Source organism: Entelurus aequoreus, linkage group LG06, assembly GCF_033978785.1.
Source record: "Entelurus aequoreus isolate RoL-2023_Sb linkage group LG06, RoL_Eaeq_v1.1, whole genome shotgun sequence".
Lineage (NCBI taxonomy): Eukaryota > Metazoa > Chordata > Actinopteri > Syngnathiformes > Syngnathidae > Entelurus > Entelurus aequoreus.
Window position 1 is genome coordinate 23,680,660 of NC_084736.1, and position 27,763 is coordinate 23,708,422.

The window sequence follows — 27,763 nt, forward strand, 5'->3', positions numbered from 1 at the left end:
CCCACTCTAAAATAACACAGAATTAATCATCTTGATTTGAATTGTATTCAATAATTATATCTGACCTACTTCCAGTTTACAACCTTGTCAAATTATATGAATCACACATATTATTATTTATTCAACACTTAGAACTCAGGCTTAGGTCAGGCTGATTAGAAAAATAAGTACTAAATAAATATAAATAAATAATAAAAAATAAATAACTGACAAATTTGTTGCGCTAAAATAAAGAAACTCAGTTAATAATGAATATGTTTCTTAACAAAAGTGTCAATAAGATTAAAGTGCAGATGAAAATACAGCTTCACCACTTTAGTCATACATTTGTGCTATATCACTTTAGCTCCAGTCTTCTTCTGTTTGTTTGATCTTGTCATTACTGCCACAAGTGGCGGAAAAGTGCATTACATTTTTGATTGATTGATTGAAACTTTTATTAGTAGATTGCACAGTACAGTACATATTCCGTACAATTGACCACTAAATGGTAACACCCGAATACGTTTTTCAACTTGTTTAAGTCGGGGTCCACGATAATCAATTCATGGTTCAAATATATACTATCAGCATAATACAGTCATCATACAAGTTAATCATCAGAGTATATACATTTAATTATTTACAATCCGGGGGGTGGGATGTGGAGAGGGTTGGGGGGGGGAGTTAGGTTGCTATCAGCATATTGCAGTCATCATACAAGTTTATCATCTGAGAAATGGACATTGTAACAGTGTAAGTCTCACTTGGTAGGATATGTACAGCGGGCAGTGAACATAGTGTTAGAACAAGTGTATACATTTGATTATTTACAATCCGGGGAGGTGGGATGTGGTGGGGGGATGGTGTTAGTCTAGGGTTGTAGCTGCCTGGAGGTGTTCTTTTAGTGTGGTTTTGAAGGAGGATAGAGATGCACTTTCTTTTACACCTGTTGGGAGTGCATTCCATATTGATGTGGCATAGAAGGAGAATGAGTTAAAGGCCTACTGAAACCCACTACTACCGACCACGCAGTCTGATAGTTTATATATCAATGATGAAATCTTAACATTATAACACATGCCAATACGGCCGGGTTAACTTATAAAGTGACATTTAAATTTGCCGCTAAACTTCCGGTTCGAAACGCCTCTGAGGATGACGTATGTGCGTGACGTAGCCGGGGAACACGGGTATGCCTTCCACATTGAAGCCAATACGAAAAAGCTCTGTTTTCATTTCATAATTCCACAGTATTCTGGACATCTGTGTTCGTGAATCTGTTGCAATTATGTTCATTGCATTATGGAGAAAGAAGCTGAGCAAGCAAAGAAGAAAGTTGTCGGTGCGAAATGGACGTATTTTTCGAACAAAGTCAGCAACAACAGTACACAGCCGGCGCGTCTTTGTTTACATTCCCGAAAGATGCAGTCAAGATGGAAGAACTCGGATAACAGAGACTCTAACCAGGAGGACTTTTGACTTCGATACACAGACGCCTGTAGAGAACTGGGACAACACAGACTCTTACCAGGATTACTTTGATTTGGATGAAAAAGACGCAGACGTGCTACTGTGAGTATGCAGCTTTGGCTTCTAAACATTTGATCGCTTGACCGTATGTGCGCAACTTTTTTTTTGCGTATGTACGTAACTTTTTTTAAATATATAAGCTTTATGAACCTTGGGTTAGGTGAACGGTCTTTTGGGCTGAGTGATTGTGTGTGTTGATCAGGTGTTTGAATTGTATTGGCGGGTTCTATGGAGCTAGGAGCTAGCATAGGAGCTATGAGTTAGCATAACAAAGACGTAGGTGTTTTTATGCAGGATTAATTTGTGTCATATTAAATATAAGCCTGGTTGTGTTGTGGCTAATAGAGTATATATATGTCTTGTGTTTATTTACTGTTTTAGTCATTCCCAGCTGAATATCAGGTACTGTGAGTATGCAGCCTTGGCTGATAAACATTTGATAGCTTGACCGTATGTGCGCGTCACGTACGTAACTTTTTAAAAATATATAAGCTTTATGAACCTTGGGTTAGGTGAACGGTCTTTTGGGCTGAGTGATTGTGTGTGTTGATCAGGTGTTTGAATTGTATTGGCGTGTTCTATGGAGCTAGGAGCTAGCAGAGGAGCTAGGAGCTAGCATAACAAACACGTAGGTGTTTTTATGCAGGATTAATTTGTGGGCATATTAAATATAAGCCTGGTTGTGTTGTGGCTAATAGAGTATATATATGTCTTGTGTTTATTTACTGTTGTAGTCATTCCAGCTGAATATCAGGTCACCCCCGGCTCTCACAGCATCTTCCCTATCTGAATAGCTTCAACTCCCCACTAGTCCTTCACTTGCACTTTACTCATCCACAAATCTTTCATCCTCGCTCAAATTAATGGGGAAATTGTCGCTTTCTCGGTCCGAATCTCTCTCACTTCATGCGGCCATCATTGTAAACAATAGGGAACTTTGCGTATATGTTCAATTGACTACGTCACGCTACTTCCGGTAGGGGCAAGCCTTTTTTTATCAGATACCAAAATTTGCGATCTTTATCGTCGTTGTTCTATACTAAATCCTTTCAGCAAAAATATGGCAATATCGCGAAATGATCAAGTATGACACATAGAATAGATCTGCTATCCCCGTTTAAATAAAAAAAATTCATTTCAGTAGGCCTTTAAGACCTTTGTTAGATCGGAATCTGGGTTTAACGTGGTTAGTGGAGCTCCCCCTGGTGTTGTGGTTATGGCGGTCATTTATGTTCTGGAAGTAGTTTGACATGTACTTCGGTATCAGGGAGGTGTAGTGGATTTTATAGACTAGGCTCAGTGCAAGTTGTTTTACTCTGTCCTCCACCCTGAGCCAGCCCACTTTGGAGAAGTGGGTAGGAGTGAGGTGGGATCTGGGGTGGAGGTCTAGAAGTAACCTGACTAGCTTGTTCTGGGATGTTTGGAGTCTAGATTTGAGGGTTTTGGAGGTGCTAGGGTACCAGGAGGTGCATGCGTAATCGAAAAAGGGTTGAACGAGAGTTCCCGCTAGAATCTCCACGGTGCTTTTGTTGACAAGAGGAGATTCTGTAGAGAAATCTTGTTTCTTGGTTGACCTTTTTGATTACCTTGGTTGCCATTTTATCACAGGAAAGGTTAGCCTCTAGAATGGAACCTAGGTAGGTGACCTCATCTACAATTGAGTGCTGCAGCGGCCCATTAGGACCACAGCTGAGAAACAGATATTTTTTGGTGGGGGCGCTCACAGCCAACAACCCAATGGTTAAGAAACGGTGATTTATAGTATGTTCGTTTTTCACGTGTCAGAAGTGGCACGCATGTGTTTGTGTGTGTGTGTGTGTGTCAGTAAAAGAGTGTTTGTGGCCATTTTGTGTTGAGCTGTTAGAAAAAGCATAAACAAATATTTGCATAAAGCAGATAGATTGTCCAGTCTCATGTTGATAACATGACAAACTTGAAAATAATCAGTTTTTAAATTGTATTTATTTATAAATATTATTTTTTTATTTTAGGTTTTTCATTTATTACATGTATTTGTTTATTTTTTATTATAAAATTAAAACTAAAAATGAAAATAAAATAATCTGTTTAAGGTAGATAAAAACTTATTTTTGCGATTATCGCGATCAATTATGAGTTAACTAAGGACAAAATGTGATTAATCATGATTAATTAATTTAATCATTTGACAGCCCTTTGGTTAAAAAGATTTGATGTTTTGAAGGATTTGTTTTTTGACTGTTTGGAATGGAGAAGTGAGGTACTACTATACATAGTAAATGGTAATAAAATTAAGTATATTTATGCATGGGAAAGAGTAATGTAATTAAGTATATCGATACATGAAATACTATTATACATGGTAAATAGTACTACAATGAATTATATTTATGCATAGGTGCTACTATACATAGTAAATAGTAATATAATGAAGTATATTTATGCATGGAGTACTACTATACATGGTAAAGAGTAATATAAATGATAAATGGCGCTTTTCTACCTTCAAGGTACTCAAAGCGCTTTGACAGTATTTCCACATTCATCCATTCACACACTGCTGCCATGCAAGGCACTAACCAGCAGCCATCAGGAGCAAGGGTGAAGTGTCTTGCCCAAGGACACAACGGACGTGACTAGGAAGGTAGAAGGTAGGGATTGAACCCCAGTAACCAGCAACACTCCGATTGCTAACCCGGCCACTCTACCAACTTCGCCACGCCAAAGTATATATATACATGAAGTAATATACATGGTAAAGACTACTATAATGAATTATATTTATGTATAGGTACTACTATACATAGTAAATAATAATATAATGAAGTATATTTATGCATAAAGTACTACTATACATGGTAAATAATACTATAATGAAGTATATTTATGCATGAGGTACTATTGTACATGGTAAATAGTAATATAATGAAGTATACTTATGCAGAGGTACTACTATTCATGGTAAAGAGTAATGTAATGAAGTATATGTATGCATGAAGTACTATTATACATGGTAAATAGTACTATAATGAAATATTTTTCTGCATGAAGTACTACTATACATGGCATATACTGTATTAACATAACGTATATGTATGCATGAAGTACTACTTATACATGGTAAATAGTACTATAATGAGGTATATTTATGCATGAAGTAGTACTGTACATAGTAAATACTAATATAAGGAAGTATATTTATGCATGAAGTATTATTATACATGGTAAATAGTACTATAATTCTATTTTTGCATAGGTATTACTATACGTAGTAAATAGTAATATAATGAAGTATATTTATGCATGAAGTACTCCTATACATGGTAAATAATACTATAATGAAATATATTTATGCATGAGGTACTACTATACATGGTAAATAGTACTATAATGAAGTATATTTATGCATGAAGTACTTCTATACATGATAAATAATACTATAGTGACATTTTTATGCATGAGGTACTACTATACATGGTAAATGTATAATGAAGTATATTCAGGCATGAAGTACTACTATACATGGCAAATAGCACTATAATGATGTATATTTATGCATGAAGTATAAACTATTGTACATAGTAAAAAGTACAATAAATAAGTATACTTACGCAGAGGTACTATTACACATAGTAAAGAGTAATATAATGAAGTATATTTATGCATGAGTATATTTGTGCATGAAGTACAACTATGGATGGTAAATAGTGATATAATGAAGTATATTTATGCATGAAGTACTACTATACATAGTAAATAGTACTATAATGAAGCATATTCATGCATGATGTACTACTATACATTGTAAATAGTACTATAATGAAGCATATTTATGCATGAGGTACTACTATACATGGTAAATAGTACTATAATTCTATTTTTGCATAGGTATTACTATACATAGTAAATAGTAATATAATGAAGTATATTTATGTGGAGTTGGGGGTTAAATCACCAAAATGATTCCCGGGCGCGGCGCCGCTGCTGCCCACTGCTCCCCAAGGGGATGGGTCAAATGCAGAGGACACATTTCACCACATCTAGTGTGTGTGTGACAATCATTGGTATTTTAATCTTTAAAAAAGTACTCCTATACATGGTAAATAATACTATAATGAAATATATTTATGCATGAGGTACTACTATACATGGTAAATAGTACTATAATGAAGTATATTTATGCATGAAGTACTTCTATACATGATAAATAATACTATAGTGACATTTTTATGCATGAGGTACTACTATACATGGTAAATGTATAATGAAGTATATTCAGGCATGAAGTACTACTATACATGGCAAATAGCACTATAATGATGTATATTTATGCATGAAGTATAAACTATTGTACAAAGTAAAAAGTACAATAAAGAAGTATATTTATGCAGAGGTACTACTTACTATACATGGTAAATAATACTATAATGAAGTATACTTACGCAGAGGTACTATTACACATAGTAAAGAGTAATATAATGAAGTATATTTATGCATGAGTATATTTGTGCATGAAGTACAACTATGGATGGTAAATAGTGATATAATGAAGTATATTTATGCATGAAGTACTACTATACATAGTAAATAGTACTATAATGAAGCATATTCATGCATGATGTACTACTATACATTGTAAATAGTACTATAATGAAGCATGTTTATGCATGAGGTACTACTATACATGGTAAATAGTACTATAATTCTATTTTTGCATAGATATTACTATACATAGTAAATAGTAATATAATGAAGTATATTTATGTGGAGTTGGGGGTTAAATCACCAAAATGATTCCCGGGCGCGGCGCTGCTGCTGCCCACTGCTCCCCAAGGGGATGGGTCAAATGCAGAGGACAAATTTCACCACATCTAGTGTGTGTGTGACAATCATTGGTATTTTAATCTTTAAAAAAGTACTCCTATACATGGTAAATAATACTATAATGAAATATATTTATGCATGAGGTACTACTATACATGGTAAATAGTACTATAATGAAGTATATTTATGCATGAAGTACTTCTATACATGATAAATAATACTATAGTGACATTTTTATGCATGAGGTACTACTATACATGGTAAATGTATAATGAAGTATATTCAGGCATGAAGTACTACTATACATGGCAAATAGCACTATAATGATGTATATTTATGCATGAAGTATAAACTATTGTACAAAGTAAAAAGTACAATAAAGAAGTATATTTATGCAGAGGTACTACTTACTATACATGGTAAATAATACTATAATGAAGTATACTTACGCAGAGGTACTATTATACATAGTAAAGAGTAATATAATGAAGTATATTTATGCATGAGTATATTTGTGCATGAAGTACAACTATGGATGGTAAATAGTGATATAATGAAGTATATTTATGCATGAAGTACTACTATACATAGTAAATAGTACTATAATGAAGCATATTTATGCATGAGGTACTACTATACATGGTAAATAGTAATATAATGAAGCATATTTATGCATGAGGTACTACTATACATGGTAAATAGTAATATAATGAAGCATATTTATGCATGAGGTACTACTATACATGGTAAATAGTAATATAATGAAGCATATTTATGCATGAGGTACTACTATACATGGTAAATAGTACTATAATGAAGCATATGTATGCATGGTAAAGAGTAATATAATGAAGTATATTCATGCATGAGTATATTTGTTCATGAAGTACTACTATATATGGTAAATAGTACTATAATAAAGTATATTAATGCATGAAGTACTACTATACGTGGTAAATAGTACTATAATGAAGTATACTTATGCAGAGGTACTACTATAGATGGTAAATAGTACTATAATGAAGTATATTTATGCATGAAGTACTATTATATATGGTAAATAATACTATAGTGAAGTATATTTATGCTTGGAGTACTATTATACATGGTAAATAGTACTATAATAAATTATATTTTTGCGTAGGTACTACTATACATAGTAAATAGTAATACAATCAAATGTTAACTAGTACTATAATGAAGCATATTTATGCATGAAGTATTGCTATACATAGTAAATAGTACTATAATGTAGTATATTTATGCATGAAGTACTACTATACATAGTAAATAGTACTATAATAAAGTATATTTGTGCGTGAAGTACCACTATAGATGGTAAATAGTTATATAAAAAAGTATATTTATGCATGAAGTACTTTTATAGATGGTAAATTGTACTATAATGAAGCATATTTATGCATGAAGTATTACTAAAGATGGAAAATAGTAATATAATAAAGTATATTTATGCATGAAGTACTACTATAGATGGTAAATATTACTATAACGAAGTATATTTATGCATGAAGTACTACAATAGATGGTAGGCAGTAATATAATTAAGTATATTTATGCATAACATACTACTATAGATGGTAAATAGTACTATAATAAATTATATTTATGCATGAAGTACTACTATAGATGTAAACAGTACTATATTAAAGTACATTTGCGCATGAAGTACTACTATGGATGGTATATAGCAATATAATGAAGTATATTTATGCATGAAGTACTACTATACATGGTAAATAGTACTATAATAAAGTATATTTCTGCATGAAGTACTACTATAGATGGTAAATAGTTATATAAAAAAGTATATTTATGCATGAAGTGCTTCTATAGATGGTATATAGTAATATAAAGAAGTATACAGTATGTATGTATGAAGTACTACTATAGATGGTATATAGTTATATAATGAAGTATATGTATGTATGAAGTACTACTAGTACTATAAGGGGTACAAAGGTAATATTACCTCCAGGAATGTTTGACTTGAGGTTCTTGTCAACCTTCCATGTTTGTTGTCACTAAATGTTCCATTTCACTCGCTGACATAAGAAGCATTTCTTTATGTCAGAGAGAATAGAAAAGAATAGAAAGGATTAAAAAGCGATGGAGGCTCATATTGACTCGTTTGAATCGGAGCGACAAAGAAGGCGGACTCCACGCTGCAGTCAAGGCTCGCTAACAATGGCGGCAGGGGCGGAAGACACAAACAATGGCGGCCTCCGAACGCCACGGCCTCTATGGCGGACGGCGTCACGAGGGAGCGCCGCGGCGAGCATCCATGTGCACGCCGCGGCGCTTTGTGTGCTGCGTTATCACGGCCGGCCAGAACCCCCTTTGGAGAGTCGTGGCGCGTGGAAAATGTGGACTCGAGTGGCGCCCGCCTTAATTCGTTATCTGAACACGGAATGATTACTCATGAAATTCAAGCCGACCTCGGACTATTTGAAGCGGCCAGATAACGAGGCCGGCGCCGCTCGCATGGCAGCCCTGTGCGACATCTCTCGGGAGGGCGCCGCTCCACGTCCTGCCTTTCAAGTCACCCCGTTTGTACGCGGCCCCACAGGTCCACCGGTGGACCACGACACACCTTCCCCACGCGGCCAGGACTCATTAAAACACACGCATGTCGCACAAACCTTCTTGCTCCTTCTAAGTCGAGAAGAAACGTGGCGTTGGGGGGGAAGCGAGGGGGTCTGGGGGTGCACAGTGTTGACGTTTCTGCGGGGCGCCCTAATCAAAAGGCCCGTGTGCGGCCCCCCCACCCCCACAACAAACAGGCTGCTTGTGCCATTAAAGCTGGCAGAAGTCAGCGGTGGGCGACACCATGCCAGCAGCCCCCGAGGATTAGACTCTCTGTTTACACCCCACTAATCCCCCCCCCCCCCCATTCCCAGCATCCTCCCTGGGAAGATGGGGAGTGAGGAGGGGGACGGGCAGGAGGGCGCCCTCTCATGTGTGAGCGGCCACTATCTCCACTCTTTCTTCCCAGCAGGGGCACACATGAATCGCTGCGAAAGCGAGAGAGGAACCGGCGAGGGATCGAGCAGTGTTTGGCATCAGGCAGTGAGGAGGAGAAGAAAACCCAGAATGAGAAGAAGAAGAAGAAAAAAAAGTCAGAAAAACAAGAGTCAGAAGAAGAGACAAAGGAGTCACAAAAAGAAGAAGAAGAGAGTCAGAAGAAAAAGAGGAATAGCGAAGAAGTAGTAAAAAAAAGTAGTCAGAAAAACAAGAGTCAGAAGAAAAAGAGTCATAACAAGAGTCAGAAAAAGAGACAGAGGAGACAGAAGAAAAAACTGGAGTCACAAAAAGTCAGAAGAAGAAGTAAAACAAGGAGTCAGAAGAAAAAGAGTCATAACAAGTGTCAGAAGAAGAGATGGAGGAGTCACAAGAAGAAGAATAAACAAGTGTCAGAAAGAGAGTCAGAAAAATAGAGAAGTAAAAAAGGAGTCAGAAAAAGAAGAAGAAGAAGAAGTAAAACAAAGAGTCAGAAAAACAAGCGTCAGAAGAAAAAGAGTCATAACCAAAGTCAAAAGAAGAGACAGGAGTCAAAAAGAGTCACAAAAAAACAGGAGTCAGAAGAAGAATAAGAATAGAGAAGAAGAAGAAGTAAAACAAGAAGTCAAATAAGAAGAGTCAGAATAAGAAGAAGAATAGAGAAGCAGAAGAAGAAGAAGTAAAACAAGAAGTCAAAAAAGAAGAGTCAGAAGAAGAGACGGAGGAGTCACAAGAAGAAGAAGAAAGAGAGTCAGAAGAAAAAGAGTCATAAAAAGAGTCAGAAGAAAAAACTGGAGTCAGAAAAAGAGTCATAAGAAGAAGAAGAATAGAGAAGAAGTAAAACAAGGAGTCAAAAGAAAAAGAGTCTTAACAAGAGTCAGAAGAAGAAAAGTCAGAAGTAAAAGATTCATAACCAGAGTCAAAAGAAGAGATGGAGGAGTCACAAGAAGAAAAAGAAACAGGAGTCAGAAAGAGAGTCAGAAGAAGAAGAATAGAGAAGAAAAAGTAAAAAAAAGTAGTCAGAAGAAGAAGAAGTAAAAAAAAGTAGTCAGAAGAAGAAGAAGTAAAAAAAAGGAGTCAGAAAAACAAGAGTCAGGAGAAAAACAGTCATAAAAGAGTCAAATGAAGAGACAGGAATCACAAGAAGAGTCACAAGAAAAAATAGGAGTCAGCAAAAGAACCAGAAGAAAAAACTGGAGTCAGAAAATGAGTCAGAAGAAGAAGAAGAAGAAATATAAGTAAAACAAGGAGTCAGAAGAAAAAGAGTTCTAACAAGAGTCAGAAGAAGAGAAAGGAGTCAGAAAAAGAAGAGTCCGCAGTAAAGGATTCATAACAAGAGTCAAAAGAAGAGATGGAGGAGTCACAAGAAGAAGAAGAAACAGGAGTCATAAAGAGAGTCAGAAGAAGAAGTAAAAAAAGGAGTCAGAAGAAGAAGACGAACAAGAAGAAGAAGTAAAAAAAAGGAGTCAGAAAAACAAGAGTCAGAAGAAAAACAGTCATAACAAGAGTCAAATGAAGAGACAGGAATCACAAGAAAAAACAGGAGTCAGAAATAGAGTCAGAAGAGGAATATGAATGCAGAAGAAGAAGAAGAGAAGTAAAACAAAAAGTCTCAAATGAAGAGTCAGAAGAAAAAGAGTCAGAAGAAGAGACGAAGGAGTCACAAAAAGAAGAAGAAAGAGAGTCAGAAGAAAAAGAGGAATAGCGAAGAAGTAGTAAAAAAAAGTAGTCAGAAAAACAAGAGTCAGAAGAAAAAGAGTCATAACAAGAGTCAGAAAAAGAGACAGAGGAGACAGAAGAAAAAACCGGAGTCACAAAAAGTCAGAAGAAGAAGTAAAACAAGGAGTCAGAAGAAAAAGAGTCATAACAAGTGTCAGAAGAAGAGATGGAGGAGTCACAAGAAGAAGAATAAACAAGTGTCAGAAAGAGAGTCAGAAAAATAGAGAAGTAAAAAAGGAGTCAGAAAAAGAAGAAGAAGAAGAAGTAAAACAAAGAGTCAGAAAAACAAGCGTCAGAAGAAAAAGAGTCATAACCAAAGTCAAAAGAAGAGACAGGAGTCAAAAAGAGTCACAAAAAAACAGGAGTCAGAAGAAGAATAAGAATAGAGAAGAAGAAGAAGTAAAACAAGAAGTCAAATAAGAAGAGTCAGAATAAGAAGAAGAATAGAGAAGCAGAAGAAGAAGAAGTAAAACAAGAAGTCAAAAAAGAAGAGTCAGAAGAAGAGACGGAGGAGTCACAAGAAGAAGAAGAAAGAGAGTCAGAAGAAAAAGAGTCATAAAAAGAGTCAGAAGAAAAAACTGGAGTCAGAAAAAGAGTCATAAGAAGAAGAAGAATAGAGAAGAAGTAAAACAAGGAGTCAAAAGAAAAAGAGTCTTAACAAGAGTCAGAAGAAGAAAAGTCAGAAGTAAAAGATTCATAACCAGAGTCAAAAGAAGAGATGGAGGAGTCACAAGAAGAAAAAGAAACAGGAGTCAGAAAGAGAGTCAGAAGAAGAAGAATAGAGAAGAAAAAGTAAAAAAAAGTAGTCAGAAGAAGAAGAAGTAAAAAAAAGTAGTCAGAAGAAGAAGAAGTAAAAAAAAGGAGTCAGAAAAACAAGAGTCAGGAGAAAAACAGTCATAAAAGAGTCAAATGAAGAGACAGGAATCACAAGAAGAGTCACAAGAAAAAATAGGAGTCAGCAAAAGAACCAGAAGAAAAAACTGGAGTCAGAAAATGAGTCAGAAGAAGAAGAAGAAGAAATATAAGTAAAACAAGGAGTCAGAAGAAAAAGAGTTCTAACAAGAGTCAGAAGAAGAGAAAGGAGTCAGAAAAAGAAGAGTCCGCAGTAAAGGATTCATAACAAGAGTCAAAAGAAGAGATGGAGGAGTCACAAGAAGAAGAAGAAACAGGAGTCATAAAGAGAGTCAGAAGAAGAAGTAAAAAAAGGAGTCAGAAGAAGAAGACGAACAAGAAGAAGAAGTAAAAAAAAGGAGTCAGAAAAACAAGAGTCAGAAGAAAAACAGTCATAACAAGAGTCAAATGAAGAGACAGGAATCACAAGAAAAAACAGGAGTCAGAAATAGAGTCAGAAGAGGAATATGAATGCAGAAGAAGAAGAAGAGAAGTAAAACAAAAAGTCTCAAATGAAGAGTCAGAAGAAAAAGAGTCAGAAGAAGAGACGAAGGAGTCACAAAAAGAAGAAGAAAGAGAGTCAGAAGAAAAAGAGGAATAGCGAAGAAGTAGTAAAAAAAAGTAGTCAGAAAAACAAGAGTCAGAAGAAAAAGAGTCATAACAAGAGTCAGAAAAAGAGACAGAGGAGACAGAAGAAAAAACCGGAGTCACAAAAAGTCAGAAGAAGAAGTAAAACAAGGAGTCAGAAGAAAAAGAGTCATAACAAGTGTCAGAAGAAGAGATGGAGGAGTCACAAGAAGAAGAATAAACAAGTGTCAGAAAGAGAGTCAGAAAAATAGAGAAGTAAAAAAGGAGTCAGAAAAAGAAGAAGAAGAAGAAGTAAAACAAGGAGTCAGAAAAAGAAGCGTCAGAAGAAAAAGAGTCATAACAAGAGTCAAAAGAAGAGACAGAGGAGTCACAAAAAGAGTCACAAAAAAACAGGAGTCAGAAGAAGAATAAGAATAGAGAAGAAGAAGAAGTAAAACAAGAAGTCAAATAAGAAGAGTCAGAAGAAGAATAGAGAAGCAGAAGAAGAAGAAGTAAAACAAGAAGTCAAAAAAGAAGAGTCAGAAGAAAAAGAGTCAGAAGAAGAGACGGAGGAGTCACAAGAAGAGTCACAAGAAGAAGAAGAAAGAGAGTCAGAAGAAAAACAGTCATAAAAAGAGTCAGAATAAGAGTCAGAAGAAAAAACTGGAGTCAGAAAAAGAGTCATAAGAAGAAGAAGAATAGAGAAGAAGAAAAAGAAGTAAAACAAGGAGTCAAAAGAAAAAGAGTCATAACAAGAGTCAGAAGAAGAAAAGTCAGAAGTAAAAGATTCATAACCAGAGTCAAAAGAAGAGATGGAGGAGTCACAAGAAGAAGAAGAAACAGGAGTCAGAAAGAGAGTCAGAAGAAGAAGAATAGAGAAGAAGAAGTAAAAAAAAGTAGTCAGAAGAAGAAGACGAAGAAGAAGAAGAAGTAAAAAAAAGGAGTCAGAAAAACAAGAGTCGGGAGAAAAACAGTCATAAAAGAGTCAAATGAAGAGACAGGAATCACAAGAAGAGTCACAAGAAAAAATAGGAGTCAGCAAAAGAGCCAGAAGAAAAAACTGGAGTCAGAAGAAGAAGAAGAAGAAATATAAGTAAAACAAGCAGTCAGAAGAAAAAGAGTCCTAACAAGAGTCAGAAGAAGAGAAAGGAGTCAGAAAAAGAAGAGTCCGCAGTAAAGGATTCATAACAAGAGTCAAAAGAAGAGATGGAGGAGTCACAAGAAGAAGAAGAAACAGGAGTCAGAAAGAGAGTCAGAAGAAGAAGTAAAAAAAGGAGTCAGAAGAAGAAGACGAAGAAGAAGAAGTAAAAAAAAGGAGTCAGAAAAACAAGAGTCAGAAGAAAAACAGTCATAACAAGAGTCAAATGAAGAGACAGGAATCACAAGAAAAAACAGGGGTCAGAAATAGAGTCAGAAGAGGAATTTGAATGCAGAAGAAGAAGAAGAAGTAAAACAAAAAGTCTCAAATGAAGAGTCAGAAGAAAAAGAGTCAGAAGAAGAGAGAGGAGTCAGAAAAAAGAGTCCAAAGAAATGAGTCAGAAGAGTCATAACAAGAGTCTGCAGAAAACGAAGAGTCATATAAGTCACAAGAAGAGTCAGAAGAAGAATAGTCAGAACAAGTGTAAGAAGAGGAGTCAGAAGATAACAAGTTGGATGAAAAAGAGTCATGGGGTTACACGATCAGAAGAGGAAGAGTCACAAGAAGAGTCCGAAAAAGAAGAGTTAAAAGAAGAAGGAGTCAGATAAGGAAGAATAATAAAAAGTAAAAAAAGGCATCAGAAAAAGAAAAGTCAGAAGAAAAAGAGTCACAACAAGAGTCAGAAGAAGAAACAGAGAAGTCAGTAGAAGAGTCAGAGGAGGAAACATCAGAAGAAGGAGAAAAAGAATAAGAAGTAAAAAAGGAGTCAGAAAAAGAAGAGTGAGAAGAAAAAGAGTCATAACAAGAGTCAGAAGAAGAAACAGAGGAGTCAGAAGAAGAGTCAGAGGAGGAAGCATCAGAAGAAGGATAAAAAGAAGAAAAGAGTCAGAAAAGTCATAACAAGAGTGTGAAGAAAAAAAGAGTCAGAAGAAGAGGAGTGAGAAGCTAAAAAGTGGAATGATGGGTTACATGATCAGAAGATGGTGGCCGAGCACTGACCTCCCCCAGCAGGTGTTTGCACGCCCGTGAGAGAAGAGAAGAGAAGAGCGCCCAGAGGAGGTCTCAGTTTTCATGGTTGATCTTTCAGAACACGTTTGTGAAGCTTCAACACCAGATTGATCCTGACTCTCATGTGCTGTCAGGTCAAACTCTTTCATGGAGCGACAATCCTAGCTTTTATTTCAGCTAAGTCACTAAACTGTTAGTGTTAGCGCTTCCTGCTAACACTAATGAATGTGAGCTGAGATGATGATGTCACAAAGGAGGAATGTTTGCAGGAAGGAGCTTCTCTATAGTGCCCCCCCCAGCCCCCAAGAGCCCAAATCATTCATATCTACCCCCCCCCACTACAGTTGAGTTAGTTGCATAACTCACATTAATGCATCGCATTTTTGCCACTTGTGCAAAAAAGTAGTTGGATGTTGTAAAATCAAAACAAATGCTAACTTTTGTGCTGCAACAGCAAAGTAGTTCCATGAATGCTGTGCACGTTTACATGCACATATATACAATATTTTCATCTATTTTATTCTTGACTCGACCATGCAAACTTTGATGAGACACGTTTTTATACACGATGTCATAGATGTCCTTCTTATCCAAGAGACCACTTCATTAGGTACACCATCTCATGCACGGCAATGCAAACCATTAAGAATGTACATCAAGTAACATTTATTAAAACATAAATAAATAAATAAATACATTTTTTAATTTATGCTGTCAATCCATTATTCGTCTTACATTTGATTAATCTAAGTAAATTACTTGCTTGCATAATTTAAATACACTTGAAAAAAAAAAGCATTTTTATTTTCACAATGCCATACATGAATATGTATTCAAATGCATGTCATTAATTTATTTTAATGAAAAGTACCATCTGGGTTTATTTTGTAGTAAGATTTGCCAGCGAGACCAGAAGTCAGTCTCACTCATCTTTGTAAGCAGTAATCTCATTACCGACCGGATGATAATATTTGTATAATAATAATAATCTGCGGTTAAGATAAAAGAGCATGTTTGGTCAAAATAACTAATCTGTGATTATTCATAATTAATAGGGGTCCTCAAAGAAATTAAATCACATCCCAATCGTGATTCTCATTCATCTCCATTCTGAATCAAGTCATAATGTTAAAAAAATCTATTAAAAAAAATTAAACCAGAAGGAGCTTTTCTAACATGCAAAACGTTTCATTATACTTATTTGACCAAATAATACATAGCAAGAATCGCTTTGAACTGAGAATTGTCACCGCAGGAATCGGAATCGGATTGAATTGTTAATTGGCCAAAGATTGACAGCCCTAATACAATCATTGTTATGATTAACACACCAGTTAACACAGATTTGACAGCCCTTGACTTAATACAAATACATTCTCTCTGAATATATATATATATATATATATATATATATATATATATATATATATATATATATATATATATATATATATATATATATATATATATTAGGGTTGTACGGTATACCGATATTAGCATACTACTGCGATATTAATGAATCCTATTCGGTACTATACCGCCTCTAAAAATGATACCAAGTACAAGAGTGTATCTAGTCAATACTACTATGATTGCGTCAATATTTTTTGGCATCATAACATCTTCTTTCGTTTAAAAAAAAATTTATATTATGTTTATAAACTCAGGAAATATGTCCCTGGACACATGAGGACTTTGAATATGACCAATGAATGATCCTGTAACTACTTGGTATCGGATTAATACCTAAATTTGTGGTATCATCCAAAACTAATGTAAAGTATCAAACAAGAGAAGGATAAGTGATTATTACATTTTAACAAAAGTGTAGATAGAACATGTTAAAAAAGAAAGTAAGCAGATATTAACAGAAAATAAACAAGTAGATTAATAATTCATTTTCTACCAGTTGTCCTTAATAATTTTGACAAAATAATAGAACGATAAAAGACACAATATGTTACTGCATATGTCAGCAGACTAAATTAGGAGCCTTGTTTGTTTACTTACTACTAAAAGACAAGTTGTCTTGTATGTTCACTATTTTATTTAAGGACACAATTGCAATAAGAAACATATGTTTAATGTACCTTAAGATTTTTTGTTAAAATGAAGCCAATAATGCAGTTTATATATATATATATATATATATATATATATATATATATATATATATATATATATATATATATATATATATATATATATATATATATAATTAACAATAGTAATAATTAATATTTTAGGTTTTGAATTCCTTTTGTATTATGTATTTTTATAATTATTTAAAAAAACAAAATAATTAATTAAATGTATTTGCTATATTATGTGTATATTAGAGGTGTGGATCCGTGGGCATCTAACAATTCGATCCGATTCCAATTCCTGGGGTGACGATTCGATTCAGAATCGATTCCCGATTCAAACTGATTCTCGTAATGTATTATGATAATCATTATAATAATATTAGCATTATAATAATTATAATATGACTTGTTCAAAACAGAAAAGCTCCTTCTAGATTGTTTTATAACTGATTGTTATAGGGGAAAAAAAAAATGTTTACATTGATTTTTGAACATTTTCAATCGATTTAGAATGGGGATTAGTCATTCAGATGTGACTTTTTTTGTGCATCCCTCTTGTATATTTTATGTCCAGACTAGAGGAAGTTTACATTTTAATTCCCAATTTTTTTCATTTATGCGAAACATTTTTTAGATTTTTATTATCAAACTTGAATTGAATTTTATGCATGTTTTAAAGCATGGGAAATACATTAGTAGTAATAATTAATTTTTTATAATGCAGCTCCAAACTGCAGATGTGACAGAGCAGGAAGGGGCTGGGAATACATTTGTGGTTCATTTGTTGATATTTAACATGCGCTTATTCACGCAAAATGACAATAATGTACCCCTCCATTATTGTGTGAATGCAGGAAATGAGGGCCTGGTGTTCCTTAGGTGTGAGACAGGTGTGAGACAGGTGAGAAGATCAAACATATGCGTGAGAAGAAGGGAAAGGTGTTTACTTGCTGGCGTCCTGTGGAGGAGAAGAGTGTTTGCAGGTGCTGAGCGACACTGACCGGTGCGGTCGTGGGGGCGCTGATGCTGGGCGTGTTGCTGTCGCCGCCCGCCGGCTCGCTGTGCGTGGGGGTGGGCGTGTACAGCGTCATGGCGTGCTCGGGGACGCGGCTCTGCCCGCTGTAGTCCGCTGTCGGGAGCGGGTGCGGCGCGGCAAACTCGGCGGGGATGGCGTTCTGTGGGGGCGGGGGGGTACTGGGCCGGGGTGTAGGGCTGGGCCATCGCTTCTGGGGGGTTGGCGGCCTCTTGGTTACCCTGCGGACACACACACACACACACACGTGTTAGAGGAGATGAAAGTCAGCGTTTGACTCGCAGCTTTTAAAGGCGGCGCTGCAGGGCATCATGGGAGCAGCCTTCACAAGACGTCGCCCCCTGTTAGCGAGAGCCTTGATCAGCGCTAATGAACACAGGAGAAGAAGAAACCATCTATTCATTCTTTGATTGCGACCTTTGACCTCAAGCACCGTCTTCCTTCAACGTCAGCACCGTTCGAGTCATTTGGGGAAGTGGGAGGGGCTTAAGACGGGCTAAAAGCATCATTGTGCCAAGTTGTAAAGGCAAAGTGGTTGATTATTAATGCGATGCATGATTACATATTTGCTTCATCTACAACACAACTAAGATGTTTTCTCTTCAAAAAGCATACATTACTGCTCACCAAAGACGGATTTGACCTTTGACCCTAAGCACATTAGCGCACATATATAAAAGAACCAAAAAACAAGCAAGGCTGATTATTGATTCATACAGAGGTTCATTTGTGTCTTTTTTTACGAAAACTTTTTTTGACACTGAATTTATGAAACTGAATTTTTTCCATTTGAATTTTGTGAACTGATTCAAATGCGGCTTACAATTTTATTTGAAAAAAAATTGGTAGCAGAAAGTGTGTGTTTAAAAATGCAGTGTTTTAAAATTCAGCATGTGTATATAAAATGTGCTGCTTCAAACCTGACACCTCATTGGCTGGTTCTGAGACACGATCGATAGCTTCAGTCTTCATTTACCAGAAGCAGGTCTTGCATTTTGAAGCAGCTCATTTTTCTGCACTGAATTTTTATACACCGGATTTTAAAACACTTAACTTTTATACACCAAATTTTTTAAACACTGAAATTTTAAACATTGAATTTTTAAACACTAAATTTTAAAACACTTCACATTTATACACAAAACTTTAAAACATTGCATTTTTAAACACTTGCACGGTTTTACTTTTTACACAGAATTTTAAAACATGGAAATTTTAAACACTGAACTTTTATACCCTAAATTTTTAAACACTGAATTTTTTAAACACTGAAATGTTTATACACGGAATTTTCTAACATTGAATTTTCAAAAGCTTTTTTTAAAACACTGAATTTTTAAACCTTTAATTTTTATACACTCAACTTTCATACGCTTAACTTTCATACACTGAATTTTTATGCACTAAATTTTAAAACACTTAAACTTTTATACACTGATTTTTTTAAGCACTTAAATTTTAAAACACTGAATTTTTAAACAGTGATTTTTTTAAACACTCAATTTTAAAACACTTAACTTTTATACACCAAACTTTAAAACATTACATTTTTAACCACTGAACTTTTTACACTGAATTTTAAAACATGGAAATTTGAAACACTGAATTTTTATACACTGATTCTTTAAACACTGAATTTTTTAAAAACTGAAATTTGTATACACTGAATTTTTAAACACTGAACTTTTATACACTGAATTTTCATACACTCAAATTTAAAACACTTAACTTGTATACACAGAATTTTAAAACACTAAATATTTAAATACTGAATTTTTATACACTGAATTTTTCATACACTAAATTTCAAAACACTGAATTATTATACACTGATTTTTTGTACAGTGAATTTTCATACACTTAAATTTAAACACAAATGTTTTAAACACTGAACATTTATACACTGAGTTGTCATACACTGAAATTTTAAACATAATTTTTAAACACTGAATTTTCATACACTTAACTTTTAAGGTCTGAATTTTTAAATTCAAAATTTTTAAACACTGAACTTTCATAGACTTAATTTCAAAACATCTTCTGTACACTGAACTTTTATACACTCAATTTTTAAACACCTGCGTTTTGCTTTCAAATGTTTTTGTCATTGAAATTGTTAGCTCGGTTGGTAGAGTGGCCGTGCCAGCAACTTGAGGGTTCCAGGTTCGATCCCTGCTTCCGCCATCCTAGTCACTGCCGTTGTGTCCTTGGGCAAGACACTTTACCCACCTGCTCCTTTACACTGGTTTGAATGTAACTTACATATGGGGTTTCACTATGCAAAAGCGCTTTGAGTCACTAGAGAAAAAGCGCTATATAAATATAATTCACTTCACTACTAGACGCTAACCTAACTCTCGCCAGATCCTTGTAGTTGGCTGAGCTCCACACAAGGATCTGGGACTTCTCAATAGGAGATGTATTTCAGAATGCGGGGTCTTGTAAAAAAAACCGCATTGTATGTGATTGGATAAAGCACTTGTCCGTTATCTTGAATGACGTGCTACTTCATCCACTCACACCTAAATCAAGCCCTGACGCTGATGAGAGCGACGCTGGGAAATCCAAAACAGAACAGCCGACATATTGGATAACGACAGAGCGAGAAGTTGTAGAACTTTTACAGAAACAAGGCAGCAATGTCAGTAGATTGCCAGCTCCAGCTCGTGGTGCCCAGGACGAGACTTAAAACCAGGGGAGACAGGGCCTTCTCTGTGGTCGGCCCTAAACTCTGGAACACTCTGCCCCTCCATGTTCAAACTGCTTCCACAGTGGAGTGTTTTAAGTCTCGTCTTAAGACCCACTTTTATTCTTTGGCTTTTAACACTACGTGAGTTGTGTGGTCTTCTGTCCTCTGTTGTCCTGTGTGGTTAGGGTTAGGGTTATAAATTTTGATGTCTATTTTACAGTTTTAATTGGTTTTACCCTTTAAAATTTCTTATTTTTAATCATATTTATTTTTTATATTGTCTCTGTATTGGTTTTCTATTCATTTATTCTTTGTTTTTATTCAGTCATTGGTGTAGCATAATATTGTTTTTAATATTGTTTTTAATATCGTTTTTAATATTGTTTTTAATATTGTTTTTAACATGGCTGTGCAGCACTTTGGAAACATTCTTGTTGTGTAAATGTGCTATATAAATAAAGTGGATTGGATTGGATTGGACAAAACAGCTGCAATAGCAGAATCAAAGTCAGCACACGACTCCTCGCTACCTGCCGCCATTGTTGTTTGAATCTAACTGTCGCTTCGGCGCTACGTCACATCTATCAAATCAAATTGGTTCATTATTTTTTTTGCTATGTTGAAACGCCCTTCGAGCCCAGATCCTTGTGTGGAGCTCAGCGAACTACAAGGATCTGGCAAGAGTCAGGTTAACTCGACGTATGTTACAGTTAGAATTTTAACATGCTAACTAGAGATGTCCGATAATATCGGACTGCCGATATTATCGGCCGATACATGCTTTAAAATGTGATATCGGAAATTATCGGTATCGGTTTCACAAAGTCAAATTTATGACTTTTTAAAACGCCGCTGTGTACACGGACGTAGAGAGAAGTACAGAGCGCCAATAAACCTTAAAGGCACTGCCTTTGCGTGCCGGCCCAATCACATAATATCTACGGCTTTACACACACATAAGTGAATGCAAGTCATACTTGGTCAACAGCCATACAGGTCACACAGACAACTTTAACACCGTTACAAATATGTGCCACACTGTGAACCCACACCAAACAAGAATGACAAACACATTTCGGGAGAACATCCGCAACGTAACACAACATAAACACAACAGAACAAATACCCAGAACCCCTCGCAGCACTAACTCTTCCGGGACGCTACAATATACACCCCCCGCTAACTGTTAAGTAATTTAACAGGTATACACCTCAGTGTCATATATGTTGGTAAATCCACTAATGCTAACTGCGAGCATGCTATTGTTAGCATATTAGCATGGTACTATTAACATGCTATTTTTTTTAGCTCATATATTTTGTTACTTGACGCAAACTGTTAGCATTTTAGTTGAGCTTTGGCTCTTCAGCATTTACACACAATTTCTACTGTAATTGCAGTTGTAGTTTTTTTTTAAAAATTGAGCCGGTTTGGTAGACCACCAAAATGGTATTTATATAGCGCTTTTCTCTAGTGACTCAAAGCGCTTTTACATAGTGAAAGCCAATATCTAAGTTCCATTTAAAGCAGTGTGGGTGGCACTGGGAGCAGGCGGTGGAAGTGTCTTGCCCAAGGACACAACGGCAGCGATTAGGATGGCGGAAGCGGGGATCGAACCTGGATCCCTCAAGTTGCTGCCACAGCCGCTCTACCAACTCACATTTGTGAGTCCGTGGCCCTGAGTGGGAAAAGGTTTGGGCTCCGTGCTGAAAAAGAGAACCATGGGCGAGAGTTTGGAGAAGACCCGATGGGACTTGAAGAACAAGCACTTAGTGTCACAAACACGGGTTGTTTGCTAAGAGCGTGTCCCGCGTGCACAACGCGATGAGGATGATGATGATGATGCACTCTGGTGTGTTTGTGCTAACGAGCAGAGCCGTGCTGCGCGGCGCCAAGGCGGGACTATAACAGCAGACTCCAATAACAAAGCAGAGATTCCAAGAGGGCAGCACAGGAAGTCGTGGTTGGAGCAAAGCAGCTTTATGATTGGAGAGAAACAATAAGCAGAGGAGAACTTTCCAGCGAGATGGGAGATAAACATGTTTTATTCCTCGCCGCCCGGCCTCCTCGTGTGCGCATCCCGCTCCGCCCGGCCAGGCGGGGGTCGGGATGGAGGGTGGGGGGTGTTTAATGAGAGCGCTGTGCTGTAAATGTAGCGGAAATAATTCTGCTCAGACGTGTTGGCAAACAAACCTCCGCTGAAAAACCGCTCGGCCAATTAAGGCGATGCTCCATTATCCAAATGAAAGCAAGGAAGCCTTGGCGGGGGGGTTGGGGGGGTGTTAGCATGCAAACCCCCCCTCACCTCGCTCTTTATGACAGTCTAACCCCCCTCCCCCTCCCCCTCTCTCTCTCATTATGCAGAAACATTTTTAATCCACCCCTGTGCTCCACTTTCCCGCTCCCTGCAGTCAGGGCGTTATATAACACACTTCCTGGTTCAAGGCGGCTCTTGATGTCTGCAATTTGAAACCTGATGCTTTTTTTTTTTCTTCTTCTTCTTCCCTCCGCCGCAGAACACCACCACGCGCCTCGTGGCCCCACGGCTCCGAGGCGCTCGGATGTGAGCCGGAATAACGTCACCGTCGTCATCAGAGTCACACTTAATTCTTGCCTACAGACCACCCCGCAGGCGTCAGACCGCGGTGCACTGGCTCCATCTAGTGGTACGTCAAAGAATCAATTAAATATTCAAACACGGTGTTACTGTTCAAACTGTGTGCAATGTTAGTGGCCTACAAAATGAAATATACATCCTCTGCCTTGTTTTTAATGAATACTTAGGCCTACTACGCTACTGTATTTTAATGTTGGTCATTATATTTTCCAATTTTGGGCTTTTTCTCAATTTACCACAGTTGCAATGTACATCATACATACATATACTGTACATATATATATATATACATACATATATATATATATATATATATATATATATATATATACATTTGTATATATATATATATATATATATATATATATATATATATATATATATATATATATATACATATATATCCATCCATTTTCTACCGCTTGTCCCTTTCGGGGTCACTGGGGGTGCTGGAGCCTATCTCAGCTATATATATATATATATATATATATATATATATATATATATAAATATATATACATATACATTTCTACACATATAAACATATATGTTTATCTATATAGGTATATGTAATATGTGTTTATATTTACATATATAAATATATATTTGTATATTTAAATATGTATATATATATATATATATATATAAATAAATAACTGTATATATATATATATATATATATATATATATATATATATATATATATATATATATATATATATATATATATATATATATATATATATATATATATATATATATATATACATATATATATATAATTTTTTTTTATGGAGAATCCATTTATAAACACTACTACATTACATCATAGGCATTAGACAAATGAGTTACAAAAATCCAACATCACAGTATTGAGAAGCAATATGAAATTTAGTTCATGACGGGCCATTTTAAAATAGAAACAACTTTTTAAACATGACAAACATTTAAAAAGTACATTATCTGTCTGATCATTCACAAAATGCAATAAATTGTAATGACATCTGTTAGCTGCTAGTCTGATATCGTAGTTTACTTTTTTTATTTCTTGTTTTCCTCCCGTTTTGCTTTTTTTCTGGTTTTCCCCTTTTTGCTCTTCCTCCTCTTTTTAAACTTGTTCTTATTTTTTTAATTTTCCACTTTTTTGCATTGGTTATCCTTTTTTTTTTACCCCTTTCTTCTCTTCTCCCCCCTTTTTCCCCTTCTTTTTTCATTTCCCATCCCTTTGGCCTACCCCCCCCCCCTTTTAAATGTTTTTCTTTTTTCCCTTTTTTTTCTCTTTCATCCCCTACTTTTTTCATGTAGTTTCTACTGTAGTTGACTATTAAGAGCGGCTCGTAGGATGATTTTCAAATAAATACATCTTACAGTGTCAGTCAGTACACATAATTACTAATATTGACCTGCTTTGTCGTACTTGTCCCATGTGCACTAGGAGGTGGAGCTTAACCAGGAGGGCGGGTCCACCTGCTGCCGATCACGTTAGCCAGCAAATCAGCAAAGGCGTGGCCCGTCAGGTCAGACAGGCCAAACGTGCACTGACAGGCGGGCACGGCGCGGCCTCAGGCGTCAAGTTGGCTTTTATCGCGACGAGCGCAGGAGAAGCGAGAGCGACGGCGCTAAAGAGGATGAGCGGCGCCTTTGAACGGGCAGCGTGGAGAAAGCGTAGACGAAGAGGAGGAGGAGTGCGCCGGGCTCGTTAGAGAAACACAAAGTAGCGAGGCTCTCGTGTGATCTTCGCCGTCCTCTGATGTTCGCCACAAACCATCCAAGTGGAAGCGGGAGGAAGAAGGAGCAGAGCTCGCCCTCGTTGATGTCCACATAATCGAGCGCCATCGGCACAGCTGATCATCACACAAAAAAACATGGCCGCCCCTTCAGGCTAATTTGGGGCCTGAAGCAGAATATTATTTTTACTTTCCTCCTCCGCTTTCCAATTGTTTTTTTTCTAAATTTTGTGTGAAACCATTTTTATACTTAAAAATAAAATAAAAGTATATATATATATTTTTTTTTTTCTTCTTATATCTACGCAATAAAAGCACAACAATTGCCAGCTTTGCATTGTGGGTTCAAATGAAGAAATGTATTTTAATGCCAAATTCGTACAATAATATATTTTTTCGCCGAAACAACAATTTATTTAATAAATAATTTTAAGAATCAATTTTACATAAAGACGCTTACTTGCTACACGTCAGTAGCCAAGACAAGCTTTTGTAACATGTTTTGAAAAGGTTTCATTATGATTTTGGAACCAAGTAATATATTGCAGGAATCAATTTGAGTCGAGAATCGATTCTGAATCAGATCGAAACATGAGCTGTTGTAGGAGTCACATCCCAGTTTATCAGTGACGGCGCAGGAAGGGGCTTGGAATACGGTTGGGATAAAATCTTGTATGAACCAGAGATGGGATTTATGGCTATTTAAAAGGAGTTGGATCTTGAGGAGTCGTTCCGTTCAAAGGGCCGTTCAAAAGACTGGCTCGTTATTATACTTGTGTTTTTTTGTTTTTTTTTACTTTAGTTTTTTTTTTTGTCAAGGAAACACTCACTAGTATCGGTTATACGATAAGATGTAGATAAGAATAATTTTATTTACACAAATATTACTCTGTAGGTTGGAATTATTCTGAAATATTGGCTGTAATTTAAAATTTGTTGTGTTTTTCATTGTAAACATTACATAAGGCGGTTCCATATTTCACCTAAAAATGTGCAGCATTTCAAACAAAATAGGAACAATTACACAAATAAGGAATAATAAAATCCATTAATGGATATAAAAAGTATAAATAAAACTATAATAAAAATAGGACATAATAAAATGTGAGTACAAAATTAAAGGACCATGTCTGGTGGGTGTACACTTCAAATACTACCCTTTAGAAAAGGGGTGTCTGGGCTCCACGACGTCCTTAATTTGGTTTGTGAGATGTCATGAGTTTAATCAGGAATTTTAGCTACAGAGAGATTGCATTAATTTTAATAGTCTGATAAATTTGATGCTGATATGTCGTCGTCTAGTGAGTAATTTAGGTCAGTGGACGTCCGAATGGACGTATGCGCAGCATTTACTGATGTGACCAAAGTCAAACAACCTTCCCTAGTCATGGTGCAAAAAAAAAACAACCATATATATGTATAAATAAATATATATACATACACATATACATACATGCATATACATATTTACATACATATATACAGGTATGCATAATATGTATATGCAGTACAGGGCAAAAGTTTGGACTCCACATGTTCATTCATAGTTTTGATGCCTTCAGTGACAATCTACAATGTAAATAGTCATGAAAATAAACAAAACGCATTGAATGAGAAGGTGTGTCCAAACTGTTGGCCTGTACTGTATATATAGTTACTTTACATGCAGTCAGCTTTCGGCTCTCGACCAAATTTCATTAGACCAATGCGGCCCCGAAGTCAAAAAGTTTGGATGGCTCACAACCGGGAATCGTATCGTTCGTATCGCTAACTCGAAAGAGCTGATCCAAAGACTCGTCCCCTTAGCAAACGTCACATCTGTCATCTGAAGCACCCTGTCATTAAATGAATTGACATTTTACACTGTGAATCTTTGGGCACCACACAAGTCAATTCGATTCATGGGGCTAACGATTCGATTCAAACCGATTCTCGATTCAAAATCAATACTTTTTTAACAACATTGGGCGCCCAGTTCTATGATTGACTACATTCCTCCATAAAAAATATAAAACATTTCTATATTACTTAAAGAAAAGTGGTTTTGTTGAATAAAATTCTACCCAAACATTTAATAAAGTCAAATACAAATAAGGCAACAAGAGAAGTATCCAACACTTATTTTTTAAAGTAAATATGTACAGCAGATATGATTATCTACACCAACTATATGATTTGTCTGAGTGGCTGGACAGGACAGATTAAAAAAATAACATATATATATATATATATACACTACCGTTCAAAAGTTTGGGGTCACATTGAAATGTCCTTATTTTTGAAGGAAAAGCACTGTACTTTTCAATGAAGATAACTTTAAACTAGTCTTAACTTTAAAGAAATACACTCTATACATTGCTAATGTGGTAAATGACTATTCTAGCTGCAAATGTCTGGTTTTTGGTGCAATATCTACATAGGTGTATAGAGGCCCATTTCCAGCAACTATCACTCCAGTGTTCTAATGGTACAATGTGTTTGCTCATTAGCTCAGAAGGCTAATTGATGATTAGAAAACCCTTGGGCAATCATGTTCACACATCTGAAAACCGTTTAGCTCGTTACAGAAGCTACAAAACTGACCTTCCTTTGAGCAGATTGAGTTTTTGGAGCATCACATTTGTGGGGTCAATTAAACGCTCAAAATGGCCAGAAAAAGAGAACTTCCATCTGAAACTCGACAGTCTATTCTTGTTCTTAGAAATGAAGGCTATTCCACAAAATTGTTTGGGTGACCCCAAACTTTTGAACGGTAGTGTACATATATATATATATATATATATATATATATATATATATATATATATATATATATATATATATATATATATATATATATATATATATATATATATATATATATATATATATATATATATATATATATATATATTTTATCAAAAAATAAATAAATAAAAATATATATATATTTTTTCGATTAAAAAAAAAAATA

At 35.7% G+C, this 27,763-nt stretch overlaps 1 protein-coding gene across 1 annotated transcript in view; it reads right to left on the bottom strand.

Moving 5' to 3' along the window:
* LOC133652011 (RNA binding protein fox-1 homolog 3-like) overlaps positions 1-27,763 on the bottom strand; it is a 1,102,970-nt gene that overhangs the window by 64,073 nt on the left and 1,011,134 nt on the right. Inside the window, 2 exon segments of the mRNA XM_062050317.1 lie at positions 17,691-17,933; positions 17,935-17,997. Coding sequence (XP_061906301.1) covers positions 17,691-17,933; positions 17,935-17,997 — 306 coding nt within the window.